The sequence below is a fragment of the Staurois parvus genome, unplaced genomic scaffold (genome assembly GCF_062004578.1).
Source record: "Staurois parvus isolate SC_StPar_1 unplaced genomic scaffold, SC_StPar_1.0 ptg000120l, whole genome shotgun sequence".
Lineage (NCBI taxonomy): Eukaryota > Metazoa > Chordata > Amphibia > Anura > Ranidae > Staurois > Staurois parvus.
Window position 1 is genome coordinate 7,742,091 of NW_028317916.1, and position 22,654 is coordinate 7,764,744.

The 22,654-nt window shown below is 43.8% G+C and overlaps 1 protein-coding gene across 6 annotated transcripts in view; it reads right to left on the reverse strand.

Moving 5' to 3' along the window:
* The window catches only part of CADPS2 (calcium dependent secretion activator 2), a 694,049-nt gene that overhangs the window by 618,481 nt on the left and 52,914 nt on the right, over positions 1-22,654 (reverse strand). For all 6 annotated transcript variants that reach the window (XM_089672135.1, XM_089672134.1, XM_089672133.1 and 3 more), the window contains exons 3-4: positions 18,380-18,712; positions 3,999-4,079 (exon numbers count right to left, since the gene is read on the reverse strand). In XM_089672135.1, the coding sequence (XP_089528261.1) occupies positions 3,999-4,079; positions 18,380-18,712 (414 nt within the window). The remainder of the gene's footprint in view (positions 1-3,998; positions 4,080-18,379; positions 18,713-22,654) is intronic.

The following is a 22,654-nucleotide window of genomic DNA, read 5'->3' on the forward strand; positions in this document are numbered from 1 at the left end:
TAAAAAAAATAAATAAATAATAGTGATGGGGGAAGTGGACGTGTTTCTAGAGTATCGTTACAAAAACAAAAACACAGACACCATTTAATACTGTTGCGTCGCCAGGAGCCCACATAATGCCTGTTAGATCACAATGTTATTACACTATGAGGGTCACAGACAAGATGCACAAAACCAAATCAGAGCGGGTCTGCGCCTTGATGGTCAATCATAGCAATCACTGCAAGTGTTTACATATGAGATCCCCCCCTCTTCCCTCTAACAAGAGAGGAAGGAGGATTATAGGAATGAATGGTTAATGAATGAAAGGTAGGCAGCAGCAGATTTGAGCCATTTGATCGTGGGATTTTTTTCTTCTTTTCCTGCACATTAACCCCTTCATGTCCAACCTCACACTGTACCTTATCTGTACATTAACCCACTCACCCCCTCCTTCTGTATATGACCTTTATGTTAATGATGCACTGTACCTCGCGACCCATTACCAAGTTTCATCTTTTAACCACCTCAATACCAGCATGTTTCTTCATTTCGAAATGATGGCATAAAAAATATGAGATCACCTTGGGGTATCTATTTGCCACACTGGGGTCATTTTGGGGTATTCATCCTGTCCTGATATTTGATTGTTTTTTTTAACAGTTGCGTTTATTGAAGATGTACAGACAAGGTGGTACAGACAAGCAAAGATGCATAAAACCTAATCAAGTGGGCAATATACGACAAGGTAAACAGAATAGTATCCTAAAACAGAAGAGTCCTACAATAGCATCCTGATAAAGTTCTGTGTTCCACCCAAGACATGGCCCAAGCAAACTAGTCAAAAAGGACACAAACAGGGATAAGTGAGCGCTAAAAGTCAATGAAGCCGCTAAACACCAAAAGGTACCAATAACCTCCAAAAAAACCCATATAAAACCAGGGTGTAGCGCTAAAATCAACATACAAATGAGTAATTCAAGGTATAAGATAGAACCGGTAAAATCATAAAATCAGGCAATAACAAGTGACAGTTGTAGATAATCAATAGTGACTTGGTGATTCTATAAATAAGGTGTCGCTCTCAACAGCTATAATAATATAATATAAAACATGAAATATGGCAAATTATTATATATAGGTGACACAAGTGATAACGTGCTGGCTAGTAAATAAAGTGACAATAGTGATTCCCTCTGTCACTGTATAGTGACCAGTGGTGTATAAAGTGCTGCAGATGATGATCAACATATAGTCCAATATAAGGTGCATAGGAGATTGTGATGATCTTCAATATTTGGTGATCTTATCCAGCAAAGTGGTGATGTGGCACAAAATGTGAAGACTGCGCACGCACCAGATGCGCAATCAATAAGCCCATTTAGAGATATCACCCTGAGAAACCTGGAGGGCCTGCCTGCCCTAGGAAGATTCCTGGTGGTTCCAAACTTCTTCCATTTACGGATGATGGAGGCCACTGTGCTCATTGGGACCTTCAATGCTGCAGAAAGGTTTCTGTACCCTTCCCCAGATCTGTGCTTTGATACAATCCTGTCTCGGAGGTCTACGGACAATTCCTTGGACTTCATGGCTTGGTTTGTGCTCTGACATGCACTGTTAACTATGGGACCTTATATAGGCAGGATATGCCTTTCCTAATCCTGTCCAGTCAACTAAATTTCCCACAGGTGGAATCCAATCAAGTTGTGGAAAGATCTCAAGGATGATCAGTGGGAACAGGATGCACCAGAGCTCAATTTTGAGTGTCACGGCAAAGGCTGTGAATACTTATGTACATGTGTTTTTTTTTTCATTTTTTTATTTCTAATAAATTGCAAAGATTTCAAAGCGAACTTCTTTCATGTTGTCGTTATGGGGTATTGTTTGTAGAATGTTGAGGAAAAAATGAATTTAATCCATTTTGGAATAAGGCTGTAACATAATAAATGTGGCAAAAGTTAAGCGCTGTGAATACTTTTTGGATGCACTGTATACATAGCATAATATAGTAGAGCCATGTATTCCAAGCTGCATATAGCGGTTTCAGGCATGTTTGTCATAGATATATCAGTCCATGAAAACAGTGACTTCTTTAGAATAAGGCTTGGGGACCAATGAGAAGCTAAAATCTGGAACCAAAAAGCCCCTCCAATGAACCTGTGCATAGCACAACAGAGCTTCCTAAAACTGAAAGTATTCACATGTCCCCTGCATGGCTTTGCCCACTCTCCCGAAATGAGGACCAATGCTCTGCTTTTTGGTATATATAATGGAACGTGACGTGTAGTGTAGATGCGTTGTGTTCTATGAAGGCATTACTGTGCTACACACAGGTGGAGGGCACCTTAACATAACCCCTCGAGTTATAGAGCCATACCAAAATATTCTGTAACAATAAAAGCTGTTGAAGTCCAATTTCAGTGTTGGCCCCAATGCACACAGGCTGAAAAAATGTGGTCTTTAAAAGGCATTTTTCTTTTATTGTTATGCTTCAGATTGCAATTCCATTTAATGTAGCATGTTGTGGCATTCAGGTTCACATTTTTGAGCAGTGTTCAAGGACATAAAAAAAATGCCCAAACCTGCCCTGAGACCCAAACTTATTTCCATAAATTATGCACATACACATATAAACACATGTAAACATGCATGTATATGCATAAATTCATTCCACTGGCCAGAATAATTGAATGTTCTATTCAACAGAATGAGTTTACATACATATGCTTCTAAATGCCATACGTGCATAATTACACAACAAAATGAACACTTTTTAAACTGAATTGTTCTGCCAACTCCTGGACATGTGCCAAAGTCTACTTCTCATACAGTAAGGGGCTGAATTAAAGCAAGTGAACACCCAACAAGCTGTGGTTAGATACCACTTTATTCTACATTCACTGCTTCCTCTCACTCTGACAGGGGAAAGAGGTGAAAAAAAAGAGTGCTCAGATAATATGGCTATTATAAATATTTATATACTGTGCAGATTGTGTGTGTGCGCGGCCCCATTCTGCTCTTCTTGTCCAGGTCCCCCTATATTGCCTCTGTCCTCCAGCACACAGCTATACTGCTACACCTATTCACTTCCAGCAACCCCCCCCCCCTTCCTTTTTGCCTCGGTCTTACCTGTACTGCTCTCCTCTTGACTGTTTTAGCACACCTCCATACTGCTCCTCTCATTTGTCTCTAGTGCCTCTCTGTACTACTCCTTTAACTGCCTTTGGAAGCTCCCTGCACTGCTCTTCTAGTCTGTTTTTACTTACTTCTCCTTTTCCCGTGCACTGTTCCTCTAATCTGCCACTGGAACCTGTCCACATAGATTTCCTCCATGTTTTGCCCTTCTCATCCTCATACTGCTCCCTATTTTACTGACCTGGTCATTCACTCCCATCACCTCTATACCATTACTCCATCCCCTCCAGAAAAGCTATTACCTGCCTAGAGCCTTGTTTGATTTTAATGCAGGTACTAAAGACAAACACTAACACTTAAAAGGAAACTATGAAGGTTTTATCAATTACATTTTTTTTATATAACATTTTTTGTTTTGTTACCAACTTCCACAGAGCAAATGTAGATGCAATTGTTTAAAGTACAAATCCTGTAGCTGCTAACGTTTAATAAAAGGACACTTACCTATCCAGGGATCAAGCAACATCCTCACCCGGGCTGGTTCTTTACTAGCCGGGTTCATGGCGCCAGCATATTAACTGTCGGCAGCCCGCTGTGCTGCTTACGGCTTCACAGCCAGCTGCCCAATGCCCTTTGTGAATGGTCCCACAGTCTTCTGGGACCTACGACATGTCATAAGACTTCAGGGAGAAAGTGGGGAGGAGAACATTCTCTCAGATTGCTTAGTTGGAGCAGGTACCTAGTAGCCCCCCAAAAATTTTTATTCCAAACTTTGAGTGGGGGGGGGGGTACTTAAAGCGAAACTTCCCCTTTTGGGTGAAGTTCCACTTTAATAAATCATCCAAGGCTACTCCTAACAAAGCAAACCATATTTGGCCATTTACCTTCGCCATTTGTTCTGCAACTTGTAAACGTCCATCAAGTTCTCGTCGAATCTGGGCTGCTTGTTCATCGGCATTATCCAACTAGAACACAAACAGCAAATATTTAATCTTCTACTTTGGCAGTTTAGTTTTTGCTTAGCAGTGACACAAACCTGACATCCCAACTATCCTAAACATTGAAATAACAAAAAGTAACCAAAATGTAATTATCTTCCTCATCTGATCAAAATCAGATTGGTCGTTAGTGATTATTGAGATTTGAAAATAGTTACTATATTCATCTACCTTGTTAAAGATGCTTCATAATCTTATGGCATGGAGCTTAAGCACATGTACAGCCAGGGAAAACAACTGTAAATGCACTGTCACTCGAATGTTATAGCACGAGCAAGGATGTCTGCTCATGTTGGTGCCCACAAAAAATATTTAGTAGGACTCTGTAAAGATTTTTATATATACTAGGTGTAATTCAGTTTCAGCACACTTAACTCTACTAAAGAAGCTGATTGATGACTCAATTTCCATAGGTGGAATGAAAGATTCTCCCATCAACATAGTCATCAAAAGCAACCAAAGAGTTTAAGGGAAAGAAGTGGAATGTTATGCAATGGCCAAGTCAATCACCTGACCTGAATCCGATTGAGCATGCATTTCACTTGCTGAAGACAAAACTGAAGGGAAAATGCCCCAAGAACAAGCAGGAACTGAAGACAGTTGCAGTAGAGGCCTGGCAGAGCATCACCAGGGATGAAACCCAGCGTCTGGTGATGTCTATGCGTTCCAGACTTCAGGCTGTAATTGACTACAAAGGATTTGCAAACAAGTATTAAAAATTGAAAGTTTTGATTTATGATTATTATTCTGTCCCATTACTTTTGGTCCCTTAACAAGTGGGAGGCACATATGCAAACTGTTGTAATTCCTACACCGTTCACCTGATTTGGATGTAAATACCCTCAAATTAAAGCTGACAGTCTGCAATTAAAGCACATCTTGTTAGTTTCAGTTCAAATCCATTGTGGTGGTGTATAGAGCCAAAAATGTTAGAATTGTGTCGATGTCTGTATATTTATGGACCTGACTGTAAACTGTTGATCAGGTCCATTTGGGTGATTTATGTTATTATGATTTAAAAAGGAGACAAACAACTATGTGATAATATATGGCTTCATATGATCACCATCGTTAATTAAAACCCAGTTTTTGGCATGATCAGTCATATTTTCAATGTCAATGTCAAAATTTCACGATTTCTGCCAGGGCATGCGAACTTTTGAGCACAACTGTATATACGCTTAAAGTGATTATAAAGGTTCAGATTTTTTTTAATAATAACAAACATGTCATACTTAACTGCTTTGTTCAATGGTTTTGCACAGAGCAGCTCCGATCCTCCTCTTCTAGGGTTCTCCGCCAGCGCTCCAGGCCCTTCCCCCCGCTGAGTGCCCCCAGAGTAAGCTGCTTGCTCTAGGAGCACTCGTGTGCTTGCTCCTGAGCCACCCCGTGTGTCTATGAGACACACACAGTGCAGTTCAGTCCCCCACTCCCTCAATGGCTCTAGCTGCTGTGTCTCGGCCAATGGAGTGGCAGAGGTACAGGAGAGGTCCTGCTCCTGTGCACACCGCTGGATTGGGACAGATCTCAGAAGAGTATGAGGGGGGAAGGGGGTGGTCTGCACACAGGGTTTTTTTCACCTTCATGCATGAAGGTAAAAACCTTCAGCCTTTAGAACCACTTTAAGCAGGTGTGTTCTAAGATCATCAGATCACGGAAACAGGGAGAAGGGTGGAATGGTGCAGTACAGCAAAGCTTGATCTAAGCTAACATACTGAAAATTTAGGCTTTTCACATAAACAAATAATTTACTAATATTTAGTTTCCTAAATAAAAAAGTTAATTTACCAATGCAGTACTAATGAATTGTGGTAGTGTATTCAGTGAATAGCGCGGTAGTGAATTTGCTTTCAATACTGTCAGTATCAGCCGTTGAATAAACAGAATCCCTTTTGAAGGCACAAATGAACAGAAAATGATTTAATCCTCCATCATAGTTAGAGATGAGCGAATCGAACATGACGAAGTGGAATTCAATCCAAAGATTTGGAAAAATTCTATTCGCGACGAATCCGAAGATTAGCAAACTTCGGATGCACGAATCGAATTTTCCCAAAAATGGCGGCGACATGTGTGGCCACGGAGAAAATGGACAGAGAATATGGGGCGGGGATCTCTGGGAAGGCGCGCAGACAAGGCACGCTGACCCATAATGCATTCATGACATGTGATCGCATTAGCCAATCAGCAGCCAGCCAGCACTATAAATCGCGGCCATCTTAGAATTCTCCATTAGCCTCCGGTCATTCAAGAGAGACAGACCTGTCTGTATTAAGGGACAGAGTTAGGGCCACAGAGACTTTAGGGCCACAGAATCGTTACTCAGGGACACAGAATCGTTACTCAGGGCCACAGAATCGTTACTCAGGGCCACAGAATCGTTACTCAGGGACACAGAATCGTTACTCAGGGACACAGAATCGTTACTTAGGGCCACAGCTATCAAAGAATCGAAAATTTAAAGTGACATACACCCTTTTTTTTTTTGGTGGCTGTCATGCACAGTTGGTGCTGCAGTTTGCTGATTGTGCAAAATAAACTGACTTTCTGCTTCACAACCACTATTGTACGTTCAAAGAGTTAAATCCATTTACACGCCGGCTGGCGGTAATATTTTTTGGGTGATTAGTGCATTCCAGTGACACAAACGTACAGTTTCCAGCCAACGGCAAGCTGCAATTGACCGATTGTGCTAAATAAACTGACTTTCTGCTTCACAACCACTATTGTACGTTCAAAGAGTTAAATCCATTTACACGCCGGCTGACGGTAATATTTTTTGGGTGATTAGTGCATTCCAGTGACAGAAACGTACAGTTTCCAGCCAACGGCAAGCTGCAATTGACCGATTGTGCTAAATAAACTGACTTTCTGCTTCACAACCACTATTGTACGTTCAAAGAGTTAGATCCATTTACACGCCGGGTGGCGGTAATATTTTTTGGGTGATTAGTGCATTCCAGTGACATAAACGTACAGTTTACAGCCAACGGCAAGCTGCAATTGACCCATTGTGCTAAATAAACTGACTTTCTGCTTCACAACCACTATTGTACGTTCAAAGAGTTAAATCCGGTTTTATTTTTGGGGTGCTTATTGAATTAAAGAGTATGTCAGACAACACGCAGAGGAGTGGCAGAGGAGGCAATGTTTCAGGAGCGAGCAGACGTGGCAGCAGAGGAAGGGGTCGAGGCAGCACTAGTCGCAGCCAGAGGCCAGTGCTCCCGGTGTCATCCAGCGGTCGTGTCTCCACCGACAATCCTGCCGTCATCGATTGGTTGACTCGGTCGTCTTCCTCTTCCCAGGTCACCTCTGACACCTACAGCCAACGGTCGGTGGGTACGTCAGACACAACCGTTAGTTGGCAAGGCCCGGGAGCAAGCCCACTGAAATCACGTGTCCTCGACCTGCCCCTGTCCTTTGGTGTTCCCTCACCAAGCGAAGTATCGCATGCTGTGGGCTCAGCCCCATTGTACAGTGAGGAAGAGCTAACAGAGGGCGGTCAGGAATGGGGGGAGACATCCGCCTCTTCAGCAGCCAGGCGAAGAAGTACTGGCGAGGAGAGTGGCTCGGTAGCTGGTCTAGAGACAGGTCTGTCTCCTGACCCACACGCAGCCGAGGGGGCTAGTAGTGACGCGGAGACCCTAATTGATGATGATGAGGCTGATCGCACTTGGCAGCCTTGTCGTCATCAGGCTATTGCTTCCGCATCATCAGGAGAAGAGGGTGCCAGCTTGCCAGCGAGCAAAACAGTCAGTGGGTTGCCCAGGAGGCAGCAGGGTCGCAGCAGTGTCAGTGGAGCCAAACGGCCACGGAGTAGAGCACCAGCTCCACTGCAGCCTACCACCACGGCCAGTAGTGGTGCCGGTGTGCACGGAGGAAGTAGCAGTCAGCCAGTGAGGAGTAGCGGGGGCAAAGTTTCCTACTCGGCGGTGTGGCAATTTTTTGGTCAAGCCGCCCGAGGAAGTAAACGTAGCCGTATGTCGACTATGTGGCCAGAAAGTCAAGCGTGGCCAGGGGGCCAATGTTGGGACTGCAGCGTTGCGTCAGCATATGCAGCGTTGCCATTCGGTGGCCTGGGAAAACCGTGATAAAGATACGGCGGTTCTGCCTGCCCCAGCCCCATCACCCGCTCCGTTACTTGCTCCGTCACCCGACGTCAATCGCCCTCTATTAGCCAGTCAAGGCTCCAACACCTCTGCTGAGGGGAGTTGTCGCTCGTTGGCATCTTCCGCTCGTTCAGATGCTCCTTCTCCTGCTACTCCTCTTCACGGATTCCGTCAGCAGTCTTTCTTGGAATCCGTTTCCAAGAGACAACAGTTTGCGAGCACGCACCCGACGGTGCAAAAGCTGAACGTCCTCCTGTCCAAGTTGCTGGTGCTGCAGTCCCTACCTTTCCAAGTGGTGGACTCAGCACCTTTCCGAGAAATGATGGCTTGTGCCGAGCCGCGGTGGAGAGTGCCAAGCCGGCATTTCTTCGCCAAAAAGGCAGTGCCAGCCCTGCATTCACATGTAGAAGAGATGGTGGGCCAGTCTTTGAGCATGTCGGTCTCTGCCAAAGTGCACGGCAGCGCCGACGTGTGGAGCTGTAACTACGGTCAGGGACAGTACATGTCATTTACGGCCCACTGGGTGAACGTGGTGCCGGCACAGCCGCACCAGCAACTTGGACAGGTCACGCCGCTTTTGCCTCCACGTTTGCACGTCCTTGGTCCAGCAAAGATGTCCGCCTCTACTACCTCTTCTTCCGCCGTGTCCTCAGCCGCCACCCCCGTGCCAAGTCCCATTACCCGACCGGTATATCACATGTGCAGGGTGCAACGGTGTCACGCTGTGCTGCACCTGGTATGCCTTGGCGAACGTAGTCACACAGGGGAGGAACATCTGAGTGTAATGAACAGAGAAATCAACAGATGGCTGTCTCCGCGCAAACTGAAAATCGGAACCATGTTGACCGACAACGGAAAGAACATGGTGTCTGCTCTGCGTCAAGGAAGGTTGTGCCATGCGCCATGCATGGCTCACGTGTTCAATCTGGTTGTCAAGCGGTTCCTAAAATCCACCATCCCACTGCAAGACATCCTTAAAATGTCACGTAAACTTTGCATGCATTTCAGCCATTCCTACACCGCAAAGCACACCCTCGAGCTGCAGCGGCAGAACGGAATTCCACAGCATCGCCTGATCTGCGACGTTGCAACAAGGTGGAATTCAACCCTACATATGTTAGACCGCCTTTACGAACAGCGAAAGGCCATCACCGATTTCCTGATGTTACAAGCGGAAAAAGGTACTCCCCTGTGTAACTTAGATGTCAGCCATTGGCAGCTCATGCGTGACACCTGCCGCTTGCTCAGGCCCTTTGAGGAGGCCACGCTATTCGTGAGTTGGCAGGACTATGGGATGAACGATGTCATTCCTCTGTTGCACGTCCTGGAACAAATGCTGTTAACAATGGCTGGTCAGGGTGCGGTAGACGTGGCGCACAGATCTCAACGCCACATGACCCCTGTGGGGGCAGGACAGGAAGAAGAGGAGGAGGTAGAGGAGGACATTGGTGCTCAGGAATTATTGAGTGAAATGGGTGGTTTTTCCACTCAGCGGACAGGAGTGGAGGAGCAGGAGCATCTGGTAGAGGAGGAGGAGGAGACAGAGGACCCAGACGCACCGTGGCAGTATGCTGTGGAGATGGAGGCAGGGAGTCCCTCGCATTCCTTGGCACAAATGGCCCATAGCATGCTTGGTTGCTTGCATAGCGACAGCCGAATAATAACCATCAGACAGAGGGATGACTTTTGGCTGTCCACCTTGTTGGACCCTCGCTACCGTTCAAAAATGGTGGCCTTTTTCACACCTGCTGAGAGGGAGGCCAAAATAAAGTACTATAAAAACCACCTATGTAGTCAGTTGGTCTCTGCCTTTCTGCGCCAACGTCCATCCTCAGACACTGTGGGCCCTGTGCGCTCGCGGGAATTGCTTTGTATATCTGTCGCCTTAGGGGCCGCTGTCTGGCGACATAATTTTTTGTCACTGTGTAGACATCTATTTATAGGCCGATGTTTGGCCACAAAAATATATTTAGTAATAACCTAGCCGTTCAGGCAGCTCCCTGAACACCTCGGGAATTGCTTTGTATATCTGTCGCCTTAGAGGCCGCTGTCTGAACAGCTCATGAATTGCTTTCTAAATGTGTCGCCTTTGAGGCCGCTGGCTGGACAGCTGATGAATTGATTTGTATATATGTACTTATTGTCCGCTGTCCGGACAGCTCATGAATTACTTTTTGTATATAGCCTTCCAAACCACTCTCAGAATAAGTCATGATATTCATGCTGTGTATAGCCTTATAGGCCAATGGTCAATCAAGTCATGATTGTTATAGTGTGTATAGCCTTATAGGCCGCTGTCTTTACAACTTTATAATTCCATGCAGTATATAGCCCTATCGGCCACTTTCTGGCATCCAGTTGCTGTAGCCCCCATCACCACACTGTGCCACGGGCCCCTGTACCGCCTTCTCATACTGCTGCCAGATCCATCCTCTGCCATGTGCGTCTTTGTCGTCTGCTCACGCTGCTGGGTTCCAGTTTTAAACCTAGGCCTGTGTATGGCTTCCGAATACTGCTGCCCCCACCGCCACCCTGCGCCATGTGCCTCTGTCGTCTGCTCACGCTGCTGACGGCTTCCGCTTTTTAACCTAGGCCTGTGTATGGCTTCCGAATACTGCTGCCTCCACCGCCACCCTGCGCCATGTGTCTCTGTCGTCTGCTCACGCCGCTGACGGCTTCCGCTTTTTAAACTAGTCCTGTGTATGTCTTCCGAATACTGCTGCCTCCACCGCCACCCTGCGCCATGTGCCACTTTCGGGTCTCCTCACACTGCTGCCAGGTCCATACTGATTCATGGCCCCCTGTACCGGCTCCTCATGAACGTGGTTCAGCGGGTTTGCATCACTTAACGGCAAATCGTTGACAAATGCTGGGACGTTCAGTGTTGTGCGCATTAAGCCAGACATCAAAGGGCAGCACAGACCGGTTATTACTCGCTCAAGCATGGCTGAACAAAACCTGTCTCTACCACAAATTGGACCCAGACCTGCCCAGGGTCTCGTAACTAGATTGCACGGAGGAGTAGAGTCCGTTATCGGAATTAAATAGACAAAACGCCACACCAAAAAGAGTGGCCATTTCCAACACTTATTCCAGAAAGAGGAACAACCCGTTTCATATACGGCCCGTAGACGTTTCACGTCTGCCACATTCAGTCGATTTAAGACGCAAGCTCCACTTCCTGTGGTCTCTGACCGTCGATATACCTTTAAGTGTCAGCTTTGAAGCTATATTCCCTCCGGAGCACTGACACTGGTGCCCTTCCGTCAACATGCCTTTAAGTTTCAGTTTTCAACCATATTCCCCACAGAAGCCAAACTCTTGGGTATCCCAGAAGCTGCTCAGCGGGTCAGGGCAATAAAGCTCCCGGTTCGCAGGTTGTTCCGTCTTATGGATGGAAGTACGACGGTATATGATCTTCTTCGCACCCACGGCATCACCTCATAGAATCTCTGCATTGCATCTGCAATCACAACGCTGACTTCCCGGATCGCCACTCAGCCATTGGACTCTTGATAGTCGTCTCCCCACGCTGCTGCTGGGGGGACTTTTTAACCTAGGCCTGTGTATGGCCTTCAATTGAAGCTGCTCCTGCTCCGCCACTCTGCCATTGGACTCTTGATAGTCGTCTCCCCACACTGCTGCTGGGGGGACTTTTTAACCTAGGCCTGTGTATGGCCTTCAATTGAAGCTGCTTCCGCTCCGCCACTCTGCCATTGGACTCTTGATAGTCGTCTCCCCACACTGCTGCTGGGGGGACTTTTTAACATAGGCCTCTGTATGGCCTTCAATTTAAGCTGCTTACGCTTCGCCACTCTGCCATGGGCCCCTGTACCGCCTCCTCTTGCTGCTGCCAGGTCCAGAGTGTGTCATGGGTCCCTGTACGGCCTCCCATTGCTGCTGACTTCATCGCCAGACTCTGCCATGTGCCACTTTCAGGTCTCCTTACACTGTTGGTGGGTTCCATTTTGTGATAGGGTGCTGTATGGCCTTCCATTGCTGCTGCCTCCACCGCCACCCTGCGCCATGTGCCTCTGTCGTCTGCTCACGCTGCTGACTGCTTCCGCTTTTTAACCGAGGCCTGTGTTTGGCTTCCGAATACTGCTGCATCCACCGCCACCCTGCGCCATGTGTCTCTGTCGTCTGCTCACGCTGCCGACGGCTTCTGCTTTTTAACCTAGGCCTGTGTATGGCTTCAGAATAATGCTGCCTACACCGCCACCCTGCGCCATGTGCCTCTGTCGTCTGCTCACGCTGCTGCCAGGTCCATACTGATTCATGGCCCCCTGTACCGGCTCCTCATGAACATGGTTTAGCGGGTTTGCATCACTTAACGGCAAATCGTTGACAAACGCTGGGACGTTCAGTGTTGTGCGCATTAAGCCAGACACCAAAGGGCAGCACAGACCTGTTATTATATATAGAAATCCCCCTGCGCTCCACAGAACCTAGTGAGTGAGCTGCTATCACCTATTCTCTATACCCCAAGATATGTGAAACAAATTGTATACGTGGTGAAGCGCTCAACTAAAATAATCAAAAAAACTAGTGCAATAACCCCTTTAAATATACCCTGGTGAAAAAGGTGATAAATAATACCTCTTATACAAATAATACAATAATAACTAGTGCAATAACCTCATCACTGTATATTACATCCCTAGTGGTGTAGTGATAAACAACTAATAATACTTAAACTGTGCAAAAAAGATACTCAAATACAATTAATCGGACCAATTTAAATAAAATCAAATAGGATGGTGATGCCACACTGTGCAAAAACATAAAAAGTGTTCAAATAATATCACTCCATGCTGCAATAGTGCTCTTCGTGAAATCTTGACGTGACTCCCCTCAATGATAGCCAAAATGCCCCCTCACCTTCCACATTCGACCCTTGCGGGTCACAGAGCTTTTTATATATATATATATATATATATATATATATATATATATATATATATATATATATAATTGCCAGATTTATTCTCCTCCACTGCCTCCACCGACCATGATCCTCCTCCAGGCAGTAAGTAATACTCCAAAAGCTCCCTTCACAAAACGGACTCTGCCAGATATAATTCTCCTCCACTGCCTTCACCGCTCAAAATCCTCCTCCAGGCAGTCAGTTACACTCCAATACCCCTCATAGAATGGACACAGGCACAGGGCGCATATGAAAAACAGAATCACATCTCCATAGTGCAACACCGTTTAATACACTGCATCAGTAGAATCGAACATTACACTCACATGTCCTTCAGCAAGGTAAAGCAGTTCCCATGTACCATGGGTGTATACAGGTGTCCAAAGATGGCGTCCGAACCCGGAACCGGAAGTACGTCACCCCTATACGTCGACGCGTTGCGCCACAGTCACGTGGCTTCTTCAGGATACCTTTATTTGGACACCTGTATACACCCATGGTACATGGGAACTGCTTTACCTTGCTGAAGGACATGTGAGTGTAATGTTCGATTCTACTGATGCAGTGTATTAAACGGTGTTGCACTATGGAGATGTGATTCTGTTTTTCATATGCGCCCTGTGCCTGTGTCCATTCTATGAGGGGTATTGGAGTGTAACTGACTGCCTGGAGGAGGATTTTGAGCGGTGAAGGCAGTGGAGGAGAATTATATCTGGCAGAGTCCGTTTTGTGAAGGGAGCTTTTGGAGTATTACTTACTGCCTGGAGGAGGATCATGGTCGGTGGAGGCAGTGGAGGAGAATAAATCTGGCAATTATATATATATATATATATATATATATATATATATATATATATATAAAAAGCTCTGTGACCCACAAGGGTCGAATGTGGAAGGTGAGGGGGCATTTTGGCTATCATTGAGGGGAGTCACGTCAAGATTTCACGAAGAGCACTATTGCAGCATGGAGTGATATTATTTGAACACTTTTTATGTTTTTGCACAGTGTGGCATCACCATCCTATTTGATTTTATTTAAATTGGTCCGATTAATTGTATTTGAGTATCTTTTTTGCACAGTTTAAGTATTATTAGTTGTTTATCACTACACCACTAGGGATGTAATATACAGTGATGAGGTTATTGCACTAGTTATTATTGTATTATTTGTATAAGAGGTATTATTTATCACCTTTTTCACCAGGGTATATTTAAAGGGGTTATTGCACTAGTTTTTTTGATTATTTTAGTTGAGCGCTTCACCACTAATACAATTTGTTTCACAGACCTGTTATTACTCGCTCAAGCATGGCTGAACAAAACCAGTCTCTACCACAAATTGGACCCAGACCTGCCCAGGGTCTCGTAAGTAGATTGCACGGAGGAGTAGAGTTCGTTATTGGAATTAACTGTGAGGGACTTTTAAACCTAGACCTGTGTATGGCCTTCAATTGAAGCTGCTTCTGCTCCGCCACTCTGCCATTGGACTCTTGATAGTCGTCTCCCCACGCTGCTGCTGGGGGGACTTTTTAACATAGGCCTCTGTATGGCCTTCAATTTTAGCTGCTTACGCTCCGCCACTCTGCCATGGGCCCCTGTACCGCCTCCTCATGCTGCTGCCAGGCCCGTAATCTGCCATGGGCCCCCGTACCGACTCCTCATGCTGCTGCCAGGCCCGTAATCTGTCATGGGCCCCTGTACCGCCTCCTCATGCTGCTGCCAGGTCCAGAGTGTGTCATGGGTCCCTGTACGGCCTCCCATTGCTGCTGTCTCCATCGCCACACTCTGCCATGTGCCACTTTCAGGTCTCCTCACACTGCTGGTGGGTTCCATTTTGTCATAGGGTGCTGTATGGCCTCCCATTGCTGCTGCCTCCACCGCCACACTGTGGCTCCACACTCTGGTTTTGGCCCCGTGACTGCCCAAATGAGTGAAGTGTGCGGTGATTCTAAGATCGACGGCACTCATCTGCATGTCATACTGACTGACAGTATTATTTCTCTTCCCCAGCAGACTCCAAGGGCATTTAAATTAAAGGTACAGTGTTCTGCACTAATATAAAGGCTCTCTGAAGCCTAGAAACACCCTTTTTATAAGTTAAATTCGCAGCGAATATATTCGGCTCGAAGCGAATTTATTCGGCGAATTCGGCGAATCAGCCGAACCGAATTTTTGAATAATTCGCTCATATCTAATCATAGTAACTAAATGCAATTAGAGATGCAGCCGCAGTATAGTATTTGCTGGCTGAATGCACCACAGGGTGATCTCAAACATGTAAGTGGTAACAAACCCATACATCAACAGTTTTGTCCATTCATTTTATTACCTTTCAAAATCAAAACACAACTAATTACATTGATATTTGAATATAGCAAAGTATAAGGTAGCACTGTTTACCGATTTGTAGGTATGGAATTACGAAAATAACACAGATTGGGCATTACAGTGGGGGACGCCGTAGACAACAGAAGCTGCGTTATCTACAACCCCAATTCCAAAAAAGTTTGGATGCTGTGTAAAATCTACATAAAAACAGAATGCAATGATTTGCAAATTTCAAACTCATATTTTTTCTCAATAGAAAATAAGAAACCTTTCAAAAGTTTAAACTGAGAAAATGTACCATTTAAGAAAAATAAAAAGTACATTTTTAAATTGAGGGCTGCAACACATCTCAAAACAGTTGGGACAGAGCCATGTTTACCACGGTGTAGCATCCGTTCTTCTTTTAACAGAACTCTGTAAATGTCTGGGAATTGAGAAGATCAGTTACTGGAGTTTTAGGAGGGGAATATTATCTCCAACTGCTCAACAGTCCTGGATCTTCTTTGTTTTATTTTTTTTGTTTCAAGATGTGCCAAATAGTTTCAGTTTGCGAAGGTCTGGATTACAGACAGGCCAGTTAAGCACCTGGACTCTTCTACTACAAAGCCATGCTCTTGTCATAGATGCAGTGTGTGGGTTATCGTTGTCCTGCTGTATGCAAGGCCTTCCCTGAAAAAGATGTCATCTGGATGGGGGCATATGCTGCTCTAAAACTGGATATATCTTTCAACATTGGTGGTGCCTGTCCAGATGTGCAAGCTGCCCATTCCATATGCACTAATGCACCCCCATACCATCAGAGATTCAAGTGTTTGAACTGAGGGTAGAGAACAAGCCAGAAGCCCCTCTCCTCTTTAGTCCAGAGAACTCAGTACCCATGGTTACCATAAAGAATGTCAAACTTCAATTCATCTGACCACAGAACAGTTTTCCACTTTGCAACAGACTATTTTATATGAGCTTTGGGCCAGAGAAGATGGCATAGTTTCTGGATTATGTTCTGATTTTTTTTTTTTTGCATGATGGCACTTCAATGGTACCATGAACTGTTCCCATACAGTGATTTTCAGAAGTATTCCTGAGACAATATAGTGATGGCCATCATAGAATCATAACGGTTTGTAATGCAGTGCTGTCTGAGGGAAACCATATGATTTCTCCTATTGGAATCTTTTGGTGATATTATGTACTGTAGATGATGCAATTTTATGTTGAGGAGTTTATTCAACAATAGTTAGACAAAGATTGCCACAGTTTGGTGGTCCTCTGCCCATTTTTGCTTTTGAAACACTAACTCTCTATGATGCTTTTACTATACCCAATCATGTTACTGACCTGTTACCAATTAACTCAATTCGTTGCAAAATGTTCTTCCAACTCTTCCTTGTTAGTACCACTTATTTTGGCAGTTTTAGGTTTCCCTGTTCTTACTTTTTGAGACATGTTCCTGCCATCAATTTCACAATTACCTTATTTTTCTCTTAAAATGTTACATTTTATCAGTTTAAATATATGATATGTTTTCTATTTTCTGGTATGAATAAAAAAATGGGATGTTCTGTAAAATCTATGATAAATGATTTGCAAGCCCCATAAACTTTACTTTTTTTTGGAATTGGGGTTGTAGTTTATTGTCTGTGTCAAACGTTTATTGCTTGGTTTACCTGAAGTTTTCCTTTGACTGCTATCAACTAAAGAAATATAAGTTAATATAACTATACATGTATAAATAGCACACAGGTATAATATACAGCCACAGATATTTGACCACAGAGTGGTACAATAAAATTGGCCTGAGGAGTCCAAAAACAGTAATGGATAGATTCTGATGACTCCTACTAATAACTGACACTGAGCAACACATCAAGAAGGAGAAGCATATCACTGACATACAGAAAGAATACAGTTACAGGAATGTGCAATTGCTATAGCAATATGGATATCATTTACCTTCACAAATGAAGTTGTTTAGCACATGCAGCACAAGTCACAAGTTCAAAACATTTTAGTAGGTCTAACCACAGTGGTTATCTTATCTAGTTGCCAAACATAAGGCAAGTGGTAGATAAATTGACAGTCCACAGAATTTATGTAGTTTTTCAAACAGTTAGATCAAAGAAAGTGCTACAATACAAAGTATATAGAAAGGAAATAATCTGAAATGGAACATCACATCATCACACCTTTTCTACTTTACTTGATATGTATAAAAACAATTTTGGCCACACTGGCCAGTTTCTAGAGCAGTGTTTCTTAACATTTTTCAGACAAGGCACCCTTTAAAATTAGGGATAATCTCAAGGCACCCCAACCTAAAATGTAAAAAACTATTCTACACACATCCAGTATACCCAACGTTAGAGGTGATTTATTCTTACAAAGCAAATACACCTTTGCACACTGGTACCAACTAGTATTCCAGTGTGTCTCTCATTTTCTCTCCCTCTGCTAATGTGACCCCAGTGCTGATGAAGAGAGGCAGGGGACAGGCAAACAAAGAAGATGCATGCACCTGACGTTCTCCTTATCAACTGACGGTGTCATTGGTTGTTAGGACGCTGGCAGCTAGAAGGCCATAAAAGTGCACAATGAAAACCTGTGGATTTGTTTACTAAAAAGGCAGTATTGATCCACCTGCTGGCTTGTATACAATTTTTGGCCATTTTGCCAAGGAACCCCTGAAAAAGCCTGAAGGCACCCTGGTTGAGAAAGGCTGTCCTAGAGCATAGTTTATAATGCTCTAAATCTAAACTGACCAAAGAATACTTTGCTATCTATTATCTTGTGCAACAATCCCTTTCCATGAATGTGCATGCTTGGTATTTCCATGCAATATACTGTATAGTGCTTTAACTGAAGGAAAAAAAAAACACAAAAAATACAGCTAAAAAATACACACCTACCTGGCAAGCATTGTAAAGCAATTGGTGTTCTAGTTTCTTTATTCCTAAAATCTGTTGAAACATTTCATAAAGTTGTTCTTTACTTAGTATGAGTTCAGACACAGCACTGAGTGCCATTCTGTTAGGCTGCTTGCGAAGATCCTCTTCCCCTCTGTAAATGGCATCGTATTTTGCAATCCAAGAGCTCAAAACAGTTTCTTTGCTTAGTCCATCAATTTCTGGCAAACTTCGTACCCTTTTTTCAATGTTCTTTTTAAAAACTTCTCTGAAGTCATTTGAGGAACATCCTCCACTATGTACCATTCTGGCAACTCGGTCACTTTTCAAGAAAACCTGTTTCATGTTAAAAAAAAAAAAAAAAAAGTTTAGCCTTCTATCTTAAGGACAATTTCTTTTGTTTTTGTTGCTTTTTCGTTATAAAGACATATAAACCTAACCACAGACATTAAATGGAACCTGTTTTGGAACAAATATAGAAGCTTCAATTTCTAACTTGTTTTTAAAAGGTGTAAGGTTGTAAGCTCGGAGGTTGCCATGTCTATCCTTGTTTCACTACTTGGTGAAACAAGTATACAGGTGAAGTTCACAAACACGTCACTGTTTGCATGTTTGTTGTGAGTCATGGAATGATAAGGATGACAGCTCTAAAGATTGTACCCCTAAAAACAGACTCCCTCTATACCACAGTCAATCAAATTTAAGCATGGGCTATAATCAGGATTTCTATGCTCATCTTCAGTCTATAGATAACCAACAGAAACATATGGTTGTTCAAAATCAGCAAGCATGTCTATGTGCTGATCTGGAAAATTTAACATGCAGAGAAAGAAAATTAGTAAGGTTTTCTCTATAGATTTACCTACAGTAGTGGCAGCACTATAAAACAATGGTTATTCTCCTGACTCCAGTGCCAACACAACATGGAGTATGTAGGGGAGGTGGAACCTTTCAGTGACTGCAGCTCTTCTCAACCTTTCCCTGCACCTACAGAGAATACCTGATGACAGCACATCTCTGTCTTACGTCTATTGGCTGTTTAGCCAAGATAATCTAAGACCAGTGCCAAAACCTACACTCACTGGCCACTTAGGTACACCTTGCTACCCAGTGTGGTGTTCTGCTGCTGTAGCCCATCTGCTTCAAGGTTCGACGTGTGCGTTCAAAGATGGTATTCTGCATAACTTAGTTGTAACAAGTGGTTATTTGAGTTACCATTGCCTATCATCTCGAACCAGTCTGCCCATTCTCCTCTAACCTCTGACAGCAAAAAGGCATTTTCATCCACACAACTCACTGGATATTTTCTCTCTCTCTGTAAACATGCCTCTGTAAACATGCCATGTTCAAAGTCACTAAATCCCTCTTTCTTCTCCATTCTGATGCTCAGTTTCAACTTCAGCAAGTTTTCTTCACCATGTCTAGATGCATAAATGCACTGAGCTGCATGTGATTGGCTGATTAGCAATTTGTGTTACCAAGCAATTGAACAGGTGTACCTATAATAAAGTGGTCTGTGAGTGTACATCACCTGATTTAACCTTGGTAGAGATTTTTCCTCCTAGGCTGCATCTTTTTAAAAATTATGAAAACCTGTGAGCTCTTGAGCCCAGATTTTAGAAGATGATCTTATGTCCATAAATGTCAGGTGGCAGTCAAACAAAAAGCAAATATTAAGGTAGCCACATAAAACAAACCCATAGTTCATGCATTTAAAACCCTTAAAAAGCACACTGAGCATGTGAGGACTTTGGAAAAGGTGTAGATGTAGGCCATTTACATACCTCCTGAAGCCTCACTGGAAAACTCCCAGGGCATTGCTAGGTGAAGCCAAGTCATTACTGCTCACCTCCACCATCATGATATGAGCTCTCAAACATGAAGTTCAGAGCTACTGCATCAGGGGAGAGAAATAGCATGTGAGGGGCTTTGATTCAGAGAAGGAACTCACTCCTGTGATGGTGAAGGGGAGCAGCAATAAATAGGCCTCACTTAGTAATGTCCTAGCAGCGTCCTGGGAGTATTCTAGTCAGGCTTCATGAGGTACATAAATGGCCTACACCTATAGCAAGGGTATTATGCAACTTTAGTCAGAGACACACAGTTTGTTATTATCCACAGACACCCCTTACCTACATCGGCAGGTTTCTGGTAAAGGTGAACTAACACATTAACCTTCATGTGTGCCTCAGAGGCTCCGAATCATAAGGCAAGAATATGCAAATATCAACACTGGGTGGACTGCTCCTTCCACAACATCATATTAGGCAGTAAAGCTGCCTATCAGAGGTATTGGCCAGTGGAGGTGCAGGAGGTGGAATGGGACAAACCAGCACTTGCTACAGTTTGGAAGTGTTGAATAGTGAGCTTTAGAGCACCTTGGGATGCACAGCTCCAGGTACACTTGAGAAAGTATGAGTATGCCCTTCTTGGGGCCCATTTAGAAAGATTTTACTGCTAAACACACATCAAGAAATCAAATATCAGGATACTGCGATATTACTCATTACATAACCATATTATTATTATACAGGATTTATATATCACCAACAGTTTGTGCAGCTCTTTACAAAATGAAGGTAGACATTACAGTTACAATACAATTTGGTACAAGAGGAAACAGAGGGCCCTGCTCGTTAGAGCTTCAATCTAGGAATGCATATATGCATTCCAATATACACATACAGAAAGTTATTTTCTATATGCAGATGTAATTTCTCACTTCGTATTTACCTAAGAATTAAGGGGGAAGTAGAGGGGGAGTATTTAATATTAGGATAAAATGTTAACAGCATGGAGCCTATTACTGCCCAAGCATTTTACACAATGTTCCTGTGCATTTCTATTGAAAGCTTCTAAAATTAATGCATTTAGATTGCTCTGCAGAGTCATAAAAAACCCTGGTGGTAATTTACAGTACTGTTGTATAAAAAAGCAAAAAAGGAAAAAATTATGTGTGGAACGTTTTGCAGATAAAGGAATTTAACAAAGGTTTTCTTTTCATAAACACTCTACACAGATGTTTGAAATGCCAACTCCTACACGAATCTTTGGACTGAAGACAAAGATAGCCCAGAAGCATACATGAACCAAGTAATGTACAGTACAGCATTTTCCAAATTATAGAAATGGCATAAAATGCTTTTATTCTGTAGAAAAACATATAATATAAGCAAGGGTGTTCCTTTCTGTTAAAAGTGACTTTTACTGGGGATGCCCTTGCCTGGACTAACACGTTTTACTGCACGGAATAATTCTGATACTAGCACACATCCCATGAGTGTACTAACTGACAGATAAGTGCAGAGGATTACGAAAAAAATAAATCAGATTTTAATTTTCTCTACTGATGCTTTTGGATAATGAGAGCAACAGTTATAATAATATCAGAACTGCTCTAAGTGCTCGTTCACTCTTGACTGTTTTACCAACGCTTGACAAATGCCCCTATAGCGTTTGGCAAGCGTTGGTCCGGCGTTTGCGGAGCGTTTAACACCGCGGTTTAGCGGCAGTTACTAGGCATTTGCAAACGCCCCACAAACGCCTATAATGAAGTTTGAATGGTGTTACCGCTCCGCAAACGCCCCGCAACCGTGTCGCAACCGCACCGCAATTGCCGGCTAGAACCTCTAAGAAAGTCTCCACAAAAGCCCAAGCCATGCATAAAATATAAGCAGTTGAATATTTACTGTACTATGTTGGTATTTTAGGCAGTGTGCCTGTCCTTGTACGCACTTTAGAAAAGTGGTATATTTCTGCCACTATCCCCTCTATGTCTCTGGTTGTTTAGGATGCTGTCAGCTTCACAGCAGACAGCCTCCAAGCAACCAGTGATGCTGCAGGGCCCTGATGAAGTCACATGATATTGTGACGCAACACGTTGGCTTAACGCGGTGACGTATTTCCGGCGTGGCGGCCATCTTGGTACACCTGTGCATCCAGCTGTACACCCAACAGATATATCCTCATCTGAAAGCATGAGGCTTTAGTTTGGACTGGCTGCTACGTAAGTTTTAATGTTACATGTTCCTATGGTATAATTAAATATACTACACTATGGGAGGATTCCTTTGTCTCATTCTGAGAGATTGATATTACATCTTTTCCTGGAGAAGAGCCGTAGTGGGAATAGTATATCCTGAAAGCTGTCTTTGGAGTGCTTTGGTGCCTGGAGGATCTGTGAGAGGGATCCACTACTGCTCTTTGATCCGCAAGGGTCGAAGGGATGAGGTGAGAGGCTAATCCAGAAGGTGGTTGGATTCGTAGATCTATATATAC